Source organism: Elephantulus edwardii, unplaced genomic scaffold, assembly GCF_000299155.1.
Source record: "Elephantulus edwardii isolate Elephantulus edwardi_28Jun2011 unplaced genomic scaffold, EleEdw1.0 scaffold00113, whole genome shotgun sequence".
In the NCBI taxonomy this organism is placed as follows: Eukaryota; Metazoa; Chordata; class Mammalia; order Macroscelidea; family Macroscelididae; genus Elephantulus; species Elephantulus edwardii.
This window is the reverse complement of record NW_006399863.1, coordinates 10804054-10820749: the sequence shown is the minus strand read 5'-3', so window position 1 is coordinate 10820749 and position 16696 is coordinate 10804054. Positions and strand designations below refer to the sequence as shown.

Sequence of the window (16696 nt, the reverse complement as noted above, 5' to 3'; positions counted from 1 at the left end):
TTCACTCAGCATATGTTCTCCAGGGTGACCCGTTTTGAATAATATTGTATGAGTTCCTTGTTTTCCAATGCAGCGTAGTATTCTATTGTGTGAATATACCACAGCTTCTCTATCCATTTGTTTGTTGATGGGTACTTAGGTTGTTTCCAGCTCCTTGCTATTATGAACAAAGCTGCGATAAACATGGGTGTTCATATATCTGCTTGGATGTCATTTATGGTCTCTTTGGGGTATATTCCCAGTAGTGGAATTGCTGGGTCAAATGGTATCTTTATTTGCAACTTTTTGAGAAAGCGCCATACTGCCTTCCACAGTGGTTGCACCATTTTACACTCCCACCAACAGTGACTAAGGGTTCTAGTTTCTCCACAACCTCACCAGCATTTGTTGCTTGTTGTTCTGTTAAATTTTACTATTCTGACTGGGGTGAGATGATATCTCATAGTTAATTTTGATTTGCATCTCTCTTAGAGCTAGGGATTTTGAATATTTCTTCATGTGCTTGTTAGCTATCTAAATGTCTTCTTTGGTGAAGTGTCTGTTCATATCCTGTGCCCATTTTTCTATTGGATTATTTACCTTTATCTTGTTGTGGTGTTGACTCTTTTTAATACTCAGTTTGTTGCATTTAACAGATGTATTCAGTTTTGAAATTACCACCATGGTCAAGAAATAAAATATTTTATCATCCCTCAAATTTTCCATATACACCTTTACAATCAGATCCCTGCCATTTGAGCCTAAACTCTGTTGTTTTGTTGTTGTGCGCTGGCCAGTTAGAACTAATCCACAGCTGACCCTCCTGCAGGATTCCAGAGACAGTAAATTGCATAGGAGTAGATTGCCCATCTTTCTCCCATGGATCTGCTAGTGGATTTGAACCACATACCTTTGGATTGACACAACATTTGCTTACTGCTAAGCCACCAGAGCTCCCTAACAACTTCTAATTTTCTTTCTCTTGCTACACTTTTGCCTTTCCCAGAATTTCAAATCAAAGAAACAACGTGTATATAGTATTTAATGATTACCTCTTTTTATGTACTTTTCCCTACTTTTACTTATCTACCATCTTTTTATATTGTTGTTGTTGATTGCCTTTGTGTCAAGAATGACTCATAGTGATCCTGTGAACAAAAAGCCTGAAGCTTTTCTATCTACATGTATCAAAGTTCATAGAGTTCATAGAAATTGTTTAGGAAGTAGATGCTATTCCAGCTTCCAATGATAAAAAGTCTCCACAAGTATTTTGCCCCCTTTTTAATTGAGTTGTTAATTTTTTCTTAGATTCTGAGAGCTCCTTATGTATTCTGGCTATAAATCCTTTCAAAATTAATATTTCATAATTATCTTCTCCTTGTCTGGGGTTTGTCTTCTTAGTATCTTTTTAAAGGAGGTGATTTAAATTTTTATCATTTTTATTACATTTTTTGGTTCATGATAATTATCCTTATCACAAAAATATTTCTACTGTATGTTAAATGTAAAAATACAAATGTGAACAAACTATGTATCTGTCCTCTTTTTTCCCTACAGCATTTTCTTCTTGATTTTTTTATTTTAGCCCTTACAATTAGGTTTGTGATGCATTCAGATTATTATATTTCATAATTAAAGCCCAAGGGTTTTGAGGGATTTTTTAAAAATGTTAGGTTTTTTGGGGAGTTTTTTTGTTTGTTTGGTTTTTTTGGTGTGGGGTTATTCAGTACCATTTGTTGAATTCGCTATGTTTGTTCCATTGATTTCTCTTAATATCATTATTAAATAATATCAGCTGATTATATATATGTATAATTTATCTTATGCAAAAACTACCTGAACCCAGGTGACCCAGTTAACTAAACAGACTACTCTACCTCTTCACAGATGTTCATTAGTTTCCTGTTGTTTTACTTCTGTTTTTACTAACAGATTACGTTAACCTTTCTCCACTACTCCACTGAAACAACTTTTGCAAGAATCTCCAGTGATCTCTTTCCCAGCATTCCATGTACATTGTTCGATCATTGACTCATGTGATAACATACTCAGTTGACTTGTTATCACCCCTCTCAGACACTCTTTTCCCTTGACATAATCTTCTCTTTTTTAATGTTTGTCTCTATGTGTATATTTTGCTAATTAGTCTTTTCTGCTCATTTCTTATGTATCCGCACACCTCAGGATTTTGGGTGTGGTTTCTTTTTTCTCTTTCTTTCTCATCCTTTGGGCTCTGTCTCATTGCTGTAGAGTTGGAACCATCTCATAGGTGAGCCTCCGTTAGGTGCTCTTGGCTGTACATCTCATGAGAGGAGCTTGCCTGTTTAGTTTCCTCACAGTTTCTCATGGATTCACACCACCAGAGAGGCATGGCATTTTGGGTTAGCAGTGCACTAGGCCACCAGAGTGCCCTATTCTTTTCACATTCCTTCCTTGTTCTCATTTACTCGTGGCTAAAGAATTCCAAAATTTACATCTGACCCAGATCTTCCCAGAGTTTTATTTCTGTATAGTTGACTGCCTGCTAGGACCATAAGCTCTGCATGGCTTATATTTATTTATATACTTTTTATATCTTGTTCTTTATATATCTTGTCCACACTTCTATTCTCCTGTATAACATGGAAGAACTCAGTAACTATTGCTTAAACTGAACAAATGAGTGGATGAACAAATGAATCAGCCTGTGTGGTTGCTATGGTAACATAGCTTACAATTCTAATAAATATTTTACTGTCAGCCCCTTTACAAATACCACATTTTATTCTGTGAGTATGTGATTGAGGTCACAGCGTAAGGAAATTACTTTTAGAATCACATTTTGGGGGGTTTCTTTTGGTTAATGTTTCTTCTTACAGTTGGTAGGGAACCTTGAGATGAAGAAATGGAAATGAGATCCTCAGCAGGGGCAGGTATGAGATGAGCGGAGACATTTCTCCAAATAATTACATTCTCTAAATGCTGCTAATGATGTTCAAAGTTTTTTTGTTATTCTGCTTCTGTTTTTTTTAGTCCATTAATTTCCTTTAATAATTACCTGTATTATTTGGGGGATAAAATATTTTGGTAGCTCTATTAAATTGTGAGGGCTGTTTTATTTGTTCTTTGACTTGTCACCTAAATATTTATAACATTTTTCTTCTTAGCCCTGGGGTGGTATTTGAGAGTCCTATGTAGGAACATATAAATTATGTAGTATAGATTCTTTTATATGTAGTAGTATGAATGTTTTATGATCATCTGAGTGTTCCCCTTAAAGAATATCTGTACTAGTTATGGGTTGCGCATAATGCCATTTTGGGAGTATTTGGGAGAAATACAAGGCACAGTTCTCATTGCTGTCAATAGGAGCGCTCACCCTGTGGGAGCCGAGATGTAGCCAGCAACTAAACAGTAGGGCGTGTGAGACAGTTCATAGTATCTGGTGCATGGTACTTTTCATGAAAGGTGGAATATCTTGCTACTAAACTTATGCCTTTTCTTGTTGGTCATGGTGAGCAATTCTGTAAATGTTTAGGGTTTCTCTATATATGCCCTCTTTATTTGTTCTGGCTTGTGCAGTCCTTTACATTTCTCTGTCTCTCTCTCCTACATTTCAGTGAGCGGTTTCTGGTGAGACTGAACAAGAATGGTGGGCCAAGGAACCCCGAGAAGATAGAGCGAATGTGTGCCCTTTTTACAGTATGTGCCAATTCTCTTTCACTTCTCCACTGTTGACTCTACCCAGGGGCCTGCTATGTGGATTTTGTCACCCTGGAAATTAGTGTTTATTCCTATTTCTCCACATACTGGAAGAATAGAACTTGATTTATGTTTCTCTCAGGTTTTAATGAAATATTTAAAGAAAACTGAAACCAGCTACAGGTTTTAATTACATTCTCTACTAAAGGAAAGCAATCAAGTGTCTTTTATTGATGTACATTTTATAAGCTATTTTATATAGTAGACACTAAAGAAAAAAATCTTTCTTACTAGTTTTATCCAAGGCCACTGGCAGTTTCTTTGATGTGTAAATATATTTTCTCTTAAAGGCATCCTCCAAATTCACAGTTTTGCAGTTTGTCAGTGAAAGCATATAAAGAGGGACAAACTAAACAGTCCTTCTCTTCCAAATACAAGTGGAGGGTCTTTGCCTGCTACTTATCTGTGGTACGGCAATAAATAATTACCTTTACTACCTACTCAATGAGCGAGTTGTATTTTCGTGTTTTCATGTGTGGCTGCTCATGGTGTCATGGACTCTGCTATCATGGACCCTTCAGCTCAGAGAATCTTAGCAATCTGCTTATTAGAAAGTGCTGGACTTGACAAGAAGGAGTTCTGGTTGCATAGATCCTAGGGAGTTGCACTGCTAACCTATCTGGCAGTTTAAATCCACCAGTGTCTCCAAGGGAGAAAGAAAGACTGGCAGCCTTCTCTTGTGTACTTCACAGCCTCAGAGCACATGCTGGAGGATCAGCTATGAGTCAGTTCTCATTCCATGCCAATGAACTTGAGTTTTGAAATGTTCCAGGAACTATTTTGCTTTGTGTGTTCTTTAAGTGTATTCATACTTAACTTTATTTAAGCTCTTAGAAAATGGTCTAACATTATTAGTTTGTTGAAGAACACTAAGACGACTATTATAACTTTAAACCCGTTTTTATTCTCATAAACCTTTCATCTGCTTGTCTCCTCTGGTTAAGATTTATAGCCTCAAAAACCTGAAGGAGAGTCACTATGAGTCAGATTCAGCTTAACAGTCGTAGATTTTTAATCAGACGTTAGACTCCCTCGGGGTGTTATGGTTAAAACATTCAACTGCTAACTAAAAGATTGCTTGTTCAAATCCGCCAGCCCTTCCTCGGAAGAAAGATGTGAAAAGGCCTTCCATGGGAGAAAGAAAAAGAGTCACACCTTAGATATCCAGTGGGACAATTCAGATATGCCCTACAGGATCCCTATGTGTTAGGATTATTGCTACCACAGAAGGCCTGGGTTTTGGTTTAGTCAGATATTTTAATGCTTACAGTGGGCCTCCTAAACACAAGTGGGATTTATCTAGGGATCCAATGTGTGACCTTAATCTGAATGCCAAAGCCACATTTGTTCACCTAATATTTCAGTACTTCTTCTATCACTTTATCTTTCAGAAACCACCTTCAGCATAATAACTATTATTGGGAATGTCCCAGATGTACAGAAATAATAATAGCTTCCAATTCTCTTAAATGAAGATTGTGTTGATGCCCATCTTGAATGAGCTCTACATTCACATACTTAGGAGACAGTGCAGGAAGGAAGAGAAGAGAGAAATGACCCATTCAGATGCTAAATAGGGTTGATTACAGAGAGAAAACAAGGGAAAGAATCTAAATTGCCATTAACAGGATTTAAGTTAGAATATTAGTGGAAGCGCTATCAAAGTGAGAGTACCTAAACCCTTGAGTGGTACTCTAGGGAAGCTGTGAGGCTTCCTTTCTGTAGCAGCATCAGAAAGAGATGAGACTTCCATCTGTCTGGAATGACAAGTGGGCACAGTGGCCATAGGAGGCCTTTCTACATTCTGATTCAGGGTATTATCTAGCAAAGCAGTCATCTGTGCCTTGTTCCTTGATATTGGGCTAATAGAACACTTATGTGTGTACTGTCTTTGAATATGATGAGTGTCCTTGACTCTTGAAAAATTAATTATTATAAGTATTTAAAAAATGATAGTAAATAAAAATATTTCATTTGGTAGCATTTCGGTTAAGCTGAATGGAACCAGAGGCTTAAGCTCTTAGCCACAACTTAAAAACCAAAGCTGCAATTAACACTTAGGAGGCACTTTTGTCCCACCAGAGTAGGAGGACTCAAGCTTGCTCATTACATTGCTCCTATAGTCCCCTTTAAAGAACAGTTCTGGAGTGTTTTTTCTTAAGGTCCCATACTGAATTGAGGAATTGTTACAAAGTATATCAATTTTTTAACAAGGTTTACTTAGCCAAGATTTTCATAGTTTACTTTGGGCTATATGAAATAATTTTGGTGAATTTTTTTTTTTCATTATTGTAAGAGTTTTGAGGGGTGGTTGTTTTTTTTTTCCTGTGGGCTAGAGGAGTTTCTCAGATTAGCATATGTGTTAGACAGTCTAAGAGTAAATACAAGTAAATGCAGCCACAACTCCGGCCAGCCTGTCAACTTGCTTTACCTTTGGAAAAAGAAAGCTTACAAACCCAGCAGTTTGGGGCCTCTTCACCCAGCCGACTTCAGACCCAGTCTCCACATGGTTCCCTTATCCACAGAACAACCTGACCATTTTAGATTTTAGTGAAGGAAAAATTCTATCAAAGAAGGAAGTGTTTTATACTTACACTAGTGTCAATAAAGGAAGGATTTTAAAAAAATTTTTTTTTTACTTTCATCTTAAAGAGTGTGTGCAGGTATGTATAATGGCATGTATATATGTATTTGCCCATTGCTAGATTCCTCAGACTCTCACACTGAAAATGAAACCAAACTCACCAACCCTCAAATTGATTCACTCTCATAATGACCCAGACTGTAAACTTTATAGGAAGAAATTGCCCATTATTCTCTCTCAGAGAAAAAGTGGCTGGTGGATTCAATCTGCTGGCCTTTCTGTTAGCAGCCAGATAAATGAAGTATGTGCCACAGGGCTTCTTAGACTGTATGACACAGTGCCTGGCTAATACTAAGATCTCAGTAATTGGCTTTTTTTACAAATTTAATATCTGCTTATTTGTTGTCACATTTGAGTGGCCTCCTTAGACAGCTTGTGCTCTTCTGTCTGAATTAGTTGGCAATACATTTTTTACATTTAGTTATACTCTTAGTGTTCAAAAACATGATTTAAAATGGTTATTTCTTAGAGATAAGAAATTAAATTAATTACTACTCTAGGAATGTCTTGTGTTAGTATTTTGTGTGGTTTTCTTTACACTTTAAGTTTGAATAAGTTAGTTTTATTTTATATTTGTAAATCCTGTTCATATTATTATTGTTGTTTGAAGTGATTTTTCATATAGAAAAAGGGTAGTCCAGGAGCAGAAAAATGGGATTGTCTCCTCTGTTTTTTAAATGAAACAGCAATAACTGAACCTAAGATGCTGGCTCATTTGCCTGTCTGCCCACTATGTATTTGGGGACCATCTTTCCTAATTACCTAGGAAAGGAAGATTTGGTTCAGTGAGTAAATCCAATTCCTCCCAGGCAGTTAGAATTTAAAACTCTGCTTACCAGATGAGTGGTGAATGAGTCACTTCTCATCTTGATTTCCTAGGTCTTCTGAGTATTTTTATATAGATAGCCACACTTGCCTTTGAAGAATTTGTTTTTAATAACCCTGTATGATATGTTAATGGTATTTAAACATACACTTCACTTTAATAACATATTAAAGTTTTACATAGAAGAGTATATGACATTCACAAATAATTTTACTTAAAATATCTTTCTGCACTAATTTTTATTTTCTTGGTATCTAAATATTGCAACTAATACCAGGAGAGTACTGGGTACCATGAAGTACAGAGGGTCAGAAAGAACCCTATGCAGCCACTTGTAAAATTCTGTAAATTATACCTGCGACTTACTCCTTATATTTACTCAGGTAAAGCGAGGATGAGAGTCCGGTGCTTTTGTCCATAGTTCATCTAATTAATATTTGGTGGTAACTAGTTTTTAATTCCCTTAGTATATTTTAATTAGAAGTTATGCTAGGCATATGATAGGTTGGAATAAAAAAATACAAGCTAGGTATAAGGAGCTGTTTCACCTTGAAATGTATCACATATTCTTGTATCTTCTGCACTATTCATGTTTCTGTTTGGCAGAGTGCATACTAATGGTCCTTTTTTTCATTTCCCTTTTATTATTCAGTAACCATCTTAAGTATCAAACTACAGTGGCACTTTGAGAGTATCATTTTAAATTCCACTTTTGAAAGAAAGGAATTAGTAACTTAGAGCCCAAAACACTATTTATTTATTAATATCAAAGACAGTTTTCTCGTTAAAATGCACCTTCATGATTTCAGAGATGCTAATTAATATTCAATTATTTTGTAACCAGCTTCATTATAGCTTGGTTAACAACTTGGAAAAATAAACATCTAGAATCTTAAAGCTTCATTTCATACAATTGATACATGTGATTCAGACTTATTAAAAAGTACTTATTATTGTGTTTTACTAAACAATTATTTTTATTAAAAAAATAATCCATTTCTTCCAAAATATTGCCAAAAAATAAAAAATTTCATTTTCACCATTGCATACTACTTTAAGTTGTCTTTATTTTTTACTTTAAATTTTTAAAACTTTTTGGTTGAGACTGTGTAGCAAAACATATACCAGTTCATTCATTTCTACAAATTGTGTAACCATTCTCACCTTTTCTGAGTTGTTTACCTCCCCCTCTGAAATAAGCTCACTGCTCCTTTGAGGTTCCTTTTCAAGTTGCTGTTGCCACTTTTATTCCATATTTTTAAAAAGAGAAGAATAAAAAACCCAAACCAACAACAAAATTCATTGTAGTTGAATCAGAAACCACTTATAGCTCCACTGGGTTTCTGAAGCTGTAAATTACGTTGGAGGAAACTGCCCATTTTTCTCCTTTGGAACCACTGATGGAGTCAAACTGCCAGACATTGGCTTTTGAGTCAGCAACACAGCTCCTTACCTTTAAATAGATACAGATACAGGTATCTAAAGAGCCCGATGCTTGAAGTGGGTTCTTTACTAATTTAGCTAAACTGTTGTTTCTTTTTAAGAATTTTGCTGATTTCTTTGTTTCTTTGTTTGTTTGGAGATGATCTAAAGGCAGTAATTTCAGGGGTTTATTCAGCTTTCATGGCTCCAGAAATTCTAGAGCACATGATAATTGATTGACATTCTGATTTTTGTTTTCCCCTTTGAAGAGGATTTGTCTGTGGAAACTCTGGTCAAAAAGTTCAGTGATGGAAATAGGGTACCATACAGTTCTTCTTGTTCCATGGCAGAAGAGGCAGTTTTTCTGGGAAACAGTTCTTGACTCTTTTTTCTTCTTTTACTTCAAGTTTGTGGAAATCATTTGTCATGGCTTGGATGACCATTTGCAAGCCTGAGTGACCTGAGGCATTATGTGACAAAATAAGAGCTAGAACAGAAGATTTAAACACATTTTAGACCAGTTAACTGGGTTATCCCGTGAAACCTGACCTTAAATCTCCCAACCAAAGAAACCAAATCTTAGGTTTTTTTCTTGTACATAAGCAGTTGCAGAAACTACTCTTTGTTGTTATAATTGATGCCATTGTTGTTTTAAATATATGTATCACAAATTTACTAGTTCAACTTTATACAGGTATACAATATGTTGAGAGTAATTATAATAATTGTTCGTGTAACCCTGCCTTTAATCAATGTAATTTTCCTGTCACCCTTAACTCTCCTCTCTCCTCTCCCTTCTATCCTGGTAACTACAAATAAACATTACTCTCTATACATTCTCCCTTTCTTGTCTTTTTATATTAAAAGGTCATAAAATGTCCTTTTGTGATTGACTTATTTCACTCAGTATAATATCTTCAAAGTTTGTGCAAATTGTAGCATAAATTAAGACTTAGTTTTACCTGTTGACTAGGTTGTATGCATGTGGTATATTTTGTTTATCTATTCATCTGTTGATGGACATTGAGGTTTTTTCCACTTTTTGGCTATTGTGAATTTGCTACAGTGAACATTCTTTGAACATCAAGAGTGGAGAAAGGCTCAACAGCAGCCTGGCCTATGCGAATGACACAGCCTTGCTTACAGAAAATGAAGACATGAAGCACTTACTTTTTGAAAAAGATAAAAGATGACATTATATCTTAACATCAAGAAAACAAATAAATCTCACCACTTGGCCAATAGGCAACATTTATAGGTGTAGAAAATATTGATGTTGCTGGCAGTTCCATGTTCTTTAATTCGTAATTAACACCCATAATAGCATTATTATATAAAACACATGTACCTGAGTGAAACAGTGTCTATGACTGATTACAAACCAATATTTTTTAAAATCCACCAAAGGTGTGGAGGAAGAAATGAAAAGATATATTGTGTTGGGAAAAATCTTCCGTTAAGGACTTCTTTGAAGGGTAAAGAGCACGGATATCAGGTTAAAGACAGGTACACCTTATCCAAGCTGTGATGTTTCCAGTTGCTTCTTACGCATCTGAAAGTTGGATAATGAAAATTTGATGCCTTTGCATTATGGTGTTGGAGAAGAATATTGACTATAACATGAACTGTAATAAAGACCAAAGAAACCTGTTTTAGAGGAAGTGCAAGCAGGGTGCTCCACAGAAGCATGAATGGTGAAACTTCATTTCACTTTGGATATGTTTTCAAGAGAGACAAGTTCTTGAGGAAAAAAAACATCAGAGGAAGACCCTCAAGGAGATCGATTGACAAAGTGACTATTAACCATGGCCTTGAGCATCGCAGAGATCATGAAGATGGTGCAGGTTCATATCAATTGTTCATAGAGTTGCTATTAGCAACAGTTGATAACATCTGACAACAACATCTATTGCTGATGGGAATGCAAATTTGTATAGACATTGTAGAAAACAGTGGGGTGGTTCCTTAAAAAAGCTCAAAATAGAACTCCCTTATGATCAAGTAATCCCACCTCTAGTCCCAGAAGACTTGAAAGCAAACACTCAATGCAGCACAATTTACATAATACATATTTTTAACACATTACACTTGCAGTTGTTCCAGTGGGATCCTTTTTGGTTGGTTTATTATTTACCTGTTTATTACATATTTATCTCCTTTTCCTCTCCATCACATATTTCATAATACTTTTTAATGTTCCCTTCCTTACACGTATTCCACATACTTTTTAATGTTCCCTTCCTTACACGTATTCCACACCATTCAGCCAAGCAAGGCTGGGGCTAGGATGAGGCAACAAGGAAATGCCTTTGAAAGTGAGTGCCCCTTACATTTCTCACCTTGCTTTCATTGCTTGCCTTCCTCTAGTTTAACTCGGCAACAGAAAATAAAAACAAACCACAGATGGGGACACAATCTCATAGCTCACATCAAATCATAGCTGCCATTTGATTGCCCTTTCCATAGTTTGCTGGAGAGAGACAAACATCTGGGACCAACCAGAAGTATACATATGCTGAAGAAATGAAATTACTCTTTATTAGAAACGAAAGGGAAATCATAGGGACCTTTTCCATTTAGGACAGAAGATACTCCATCAACTGTCACTAATTCACACCAATGAGTCTTGTTGTTACATAGCATCGAGTTATTACGGATTCACAGTTGATCCTTCAGTGAATTTTCAGAGGTAGTAAATCCAGTGCAGCAGCGAGTGAATTAAAACTGTGTACCTTTGGCTTGTAAGAGTAAAGCATAGCTCTTTACCATTAAGCCACAATAGTTCCCTCAACAGTGGAAGGGGATGAGGAAATAGATAATGATCTAGTAGAAAGTTCGAAACAATACCTATTTAAGGCAGCATCTTGTATTTTTTTTTCACTTGTACTATGTTAAAACAACAATAAAACAACAAATTCAATAACAAATATTTTACTCCAAAATGTAATTCAAACATAAACAGTATATAAAAACTTGTATATGTGTAAGTATTTTCATCATTCTTTGGTTTAAAAAGATTCTGTTTGTGAGCTGGAATTTATGCAATTTGTGAGCTGGAATTTATGCAATCAGTGGGAATGGGCTAAAAAGAAATGCTTAAAATGTTCCAGATAAAATTTTTAGCACAAATTATGACTCCGTGTGTGTGTGTATGAATTTTTAAATGTAAATCAAATTGTTGAGATTTCACTAAGATCAAATTAATCTTTTCAAGAACAACAGTCCTAGTATTAGTAATAATTTGTGGGCAATAAAATACATATAAAATTAGTAGAAAATAAACTTTTAGTCATTAATAAACTTTCTGTGTTTTCTATTTTTTCCTGCATTAATTTGTTCCTTTTGTTACAGGAATTTTTTTTACTTAATTTTATAATAATCACTTGTTAAGTACCATCGAGTCAGAACTGACTCATAGCTGATCCTTCAGCAGATTTTCAGGAACAGTGAATCTCAAGGGAGGAGATTGCCCATCGTTCTCCCACAGACCAGCTGGTGGATTTGACCTGTGTGCCTTTGGGTTGGCAGTGCATAGGATAAGGCAGTATCCTGAGGATTTCTAATGTGAGAATTCTGGTAGATAATTGGTATCTTAAGTAGTCTAAATAAGAACTAGAAAAAAATATTACTGAGAAAATAATAAGCTGCTAAAAATACATATAAGTATTCAGACTTTCACTGAAGGATCCTCAGGAACATGAAACTTTTCTAAGATTTAGTTTTACTACCTCTCATGTAAATGTTAAAGCAACCCCCAAAATCATTATGAGGTTCAAAATGAAATTGTAGTTATTTTCTGTATACCCATTATCTTGATATACTTAACATGTTATTTTCCCCCCCTTAGGATCTGAGCAGCAAAGATATGAAGAGAGATTTATATATAGTTGCCCATGTGATCCGAATAGGTACTGTTTGCTTTTTTTTTCTTCTTCTTATAATTAAGACCAACTCAACATGGATTTAATGTTTTTTGCTCACAAACTTTATCTTCTCCTAGCTCTGAAGTGTTATCTCTCAGGATTAGAGTCTAGTGCGATTATATTTTTCACTTAATGTTACTTACAGTGTAGCTGGTTTTTTATATAAACAAATGCATTTTATTCTCACCTTCCATGCCCTTTTGATTTTAAATGCAGATTTTTTTAAAATGATTTTTTTTGGCATTCTCTCCATTTGATTGTAACAGTGTCTTGCCCCCCATACAAACCCTCTCACTCAGCCATCTCATAGCATGTAACTGTGTGGAGGGACGAAAAATGGTCTTTCTTTGTGGTATGTATCAAAAAAAATGCCCAAAAAATTAGAATTGCTGTCATTATTTGATGGAATCTCCTTTTTATCCTACTCAAGATGAAGAAAGCAGTTTGTATGCTATTATACTGTAATTGGTTTTCCCAGCCTTAATTATACAATTTATAGTATAATTCTGAGGAAGAGTATTGAGGATACCATGGACTGCTAGGAAAACAAACAGATTCATCCTAGAGAGGGTTAAACCAGGCTGCTCCTTGGACGTAAGGATTCTGGGGCTTTCTCTGGCATACTTTGGACATGTTGTAAGGAGGGACCGGTCCTTGGAGAGGGACATCATGCTTGGGAGGATGGAGGGACAGTGCAGGAAGGAAAGGCCCTGTATGAGGTGGATTGATTCAGTGACTGGGGTAATTGGGATGGGAATGTCAGAGACAGTGTGATTGGCACAGGACAGAGCAGAGTTTAGGGCTGTTGTACATAGGGTCGCTGTGAGTCACAAATAACTTGACGGCACATAACAGCAACAACAACAAATTCTGAGGTATCTGAATACCACCTCTTCTGTCATAGATGTGAAGTCTTAATACTGTGTACATTTTCATCAAAGATTATTTTTTAGTCCTTTGCCAAAGAGTAGAGCATTTATGTGAGCCTCTGGTTTTGCTTGCACAACCTTTGATGACTAGGAAAATCAAGTCCCTGTCTCTTCCTAAGATGCTGTCACAACCACAGTAGTTCAGGAGCAGCATTGGAAGCAGAATTTGGTTGAAAGAACAGCAAGTTGTTATCCTTACCTGTGCATACATAGATGATACCGGCAGCTAAATTACTAAACTTTAGAACCTTAATATGCCTGGCAAATTTTAATCTATTAGCATATTAGCTTTTTTTAAGAAATTCATGAAGCACTGTGATTTATTATAGTGTGATTAATGAATGGTTTATTGAGCTCTTCTCCTGCGTTCACGGATAGATGATAAGGGTGATTGACAGGATGTGCCCTGTCCAGAGCCCTGTTTGAGTTCCTCTACATAAATATCATATCTTTATATCCTGGGAAATCTGCCTTCAGCCTTCTAGCTCGCTAAGGTGCCTGTAGCTCTGACATCCTCAGACAGCAATCACAGTGATGCTAGAGAGCAGTATAATGTTCTTGTTTGTTTTGTTCATTTTATTAATTTTAATGAACATTTACAGAGATTTTGGATTTCCATTCATTAATTTTTGTACTTTTCTCCCTGCCCACCCCTCCACCCCAATTCATTCCTCTCTTTGAAAAGTAAAAGAAAAATTCCTTCATTGTATACAATCCCTCCCACCCTCACCCTGAGTACACTCTACTATACAACCTTCATTCTGGACTCTTGTTATAACCGTAATAATTTATCATATATCACTTTTAAACTGCTCTCTCACTCATCTGTTTCAATGCAACAGTATGATGTTCCTAGTTTGACTGGTGCTTTCTACTGTATCCCAGGCCGGATGCTCCTGAATGACTCAAAGAAAGGCCCTGCCCACCTGCACTATCGGCGTCCATATGGCTGTGCCGTCCTGAGCATCCTGGATGTCCTACAGTCGCTCACAGAAGTAAAGGAAGAAAAGGACTTTGTTCTTAAGGTTTACACGTGAGTAATGGACATTGTAAATGTTTGTGATTTACAGCATAAAGACCTTTGAGCACTGCCCTTGAGTATTTTCTAAATACATTCAGTACACAGAACTACCAGAGTTAGAACAGAAAGCGTTCCTTTAAATGCAGAACCTCAGACCTAAAGTCTGGATTAGTGTCTCTTGGCCTCTAATCTATTTTTAATAAGCTTCCAGGTCCCTTTGAGCCCTGGTGGCATAGTGTGTAGCGTATAGGACTGCAAACCAAAAGATAAGCAGTTCTAATCTCTGTAATAGAAAGATAGACAGTCTTCTGTAAAGATTTACTGCCTCAGAAACCCAATGGAGGATTGTTTGCATCTGAACCAACTTGATGTGGGTGGTTAATACTATAGTAGGGGACCCTGGTGATGCATTTGTTAAAATAACTTGCCTACTAGCTAAAAGACTGATGGTTCAAAACTACCAATGACTCTGCAGAAGAAGGAGATGGGAGTCTGCTTTGGGAGGGTTCCAGTCTCAGACACCATAGGAGTTCTACTTGGTCCAAAAATTGAAAACAGTGAAGAAGGAATTGTTGTTATGTGCCATTGAGTCGCTTGCAACTCATAGTGACTCTACGTACAACAGCTCTAAACTCTGCTCTGTCCTGTGCCAATCGCACTGTCTCCAACACACTCACCCTGATTGCCCCAGTCACTGAATCAATCCACCTCCCAGAGGGTCTTCCCCTCCTGTGCCTGCCCTCCACCCTCCCAAGCATGATATCCTTCTCCAAGGATCGGTCCCTCCTTAACAACATGACCAAAGTATGTCAGATGAAGTCTCAGAATCCTTGCCTCCAAGGAGCAGCCCGGTTTAATCCTCTCCAGGATGAATCTGTTTGTTTTCTTAGCAGTCCATGGTACCCTCAGCACTCTTCTCCAACACCAAAGCTCAAAAGCATCAATTCTCCTTCTATCCTCCCTGGTCTTGTGCAGCTCTCTGACACATAACAAGTGATTGCAAAGACCATGGCCTGTACCAGACAGACCTTAGTCTCCAGAGACACACCGTTGCTCTTCAGTACTTTAGAGAGGTCCCTAACAGCAGACTTTCCCATCGCAATCCGTCTTTTAATTTCCTGGCTGCTGGTGCCAAGAGTGTTGATTGTGGAGCCAAGCAGACTAAAGCTTTGAACAAACTCAATCTCTTCACCATCCATCCTGATGCTGCCGATTGGCCCAGTGGTGAGAATCTTTGTCTTCTTGACATTGAGCCTCAATCCATATTGAAGGCTGCAGTCCCTAACCCTCAGCAGCAAGCGCTTCAGGTCCTCCTCAGTTTCAGCAAGTAGGGTTGTGTCATCTGCATAACACAAATTGTTGATAGATCTTGATGCCGCATTAGTCAGAAAATAAGGTCTTGATCACAGAAATGAGGGTGGAAGTAGAGTGATCAAATTTTGTATTTTCAATGATTTATACATTGCAAATACTTTTTTAAAAACCGAAAATGACAACTTTATACATGGACCTCACCTGATGGGATGCATATGAATCAGATTGACTACAGCTGTGGAAGGTATTGGTAGAAGTGGGTCAGACTATCAATTACTCATGTATAAGTTCAAATTGAGGCTGAAGAAAATGAAAACAAATCCATGAAAACCAAAATAGGATTTTGAATCTCTTCCATCTGATTTCAAAATTACCTGAAAAATAGCTTTAAAGCATTGAACACCAGTGGTTGAAGATCACTTGTTGTGTGATGATATCAAGGGTATCATCCATGAAGAGAACAAAAGGTCATTACAAAGACAGAGGAGAGAGAAAAAACTGAAATGGATGTCAGAAAAGACTCTGAACATTGCACTACAGTGTCACGAAGGCAAAACAAAAGGAAAACATGCTGAAGTAAAAGAGCTGAACAGACTTCCAGAAGGCAAAGCAAAGTATAATGGAATGTGCAGAGACCTGGAATTGGAGAATAAAAACTAAAGAATTTGTTCTGCATTTCTCAAGCTGAGAGAACTGAAAACAAATTTAAGCCTCAAGTCGCAATATTGAAAGATGTTATGGGCATCATCCTAAATGACCTATAAAGCATCAGAAGAAGATAGAGGGAATATATAAAGTCACTAAAAGAACTGACACTGAAAAATTTGCTGAAATACCATATGAGCAAGAGCCAATGGCAGTTGAAGGAGAAATTTGAAGCTGCATTAAAGGCATTGG

The 16696-nt window shown here is 36.7% G+C and overlaps 1 protein-coding gene across 1 annotated transcript in view; it reads left to right on the top strand.

The window, feature by feature from the left end:
- Nucleotides 1-16696, top strand: part of DOCK3 (dedicator of cytokinesis 3) — a 310047-nt gene that overhangs the window by 145956 nt on the left and 147395 nt on the right. The window contains exons 8-10 of the mRNA XM_006892272.1: nt 3579-3660; nt 12460-12520; nt 14350-14497. Coding sequence (XP_006892334.1) covers nt 3579-3660; nt 12460-12520; nt 14350-14497 — 291 coding nt within the window. The remainder of the gene's footprint in view (nt 1-3578; nt 3661-12459; nt 12521-14349; nt 14498-16696) is intronic.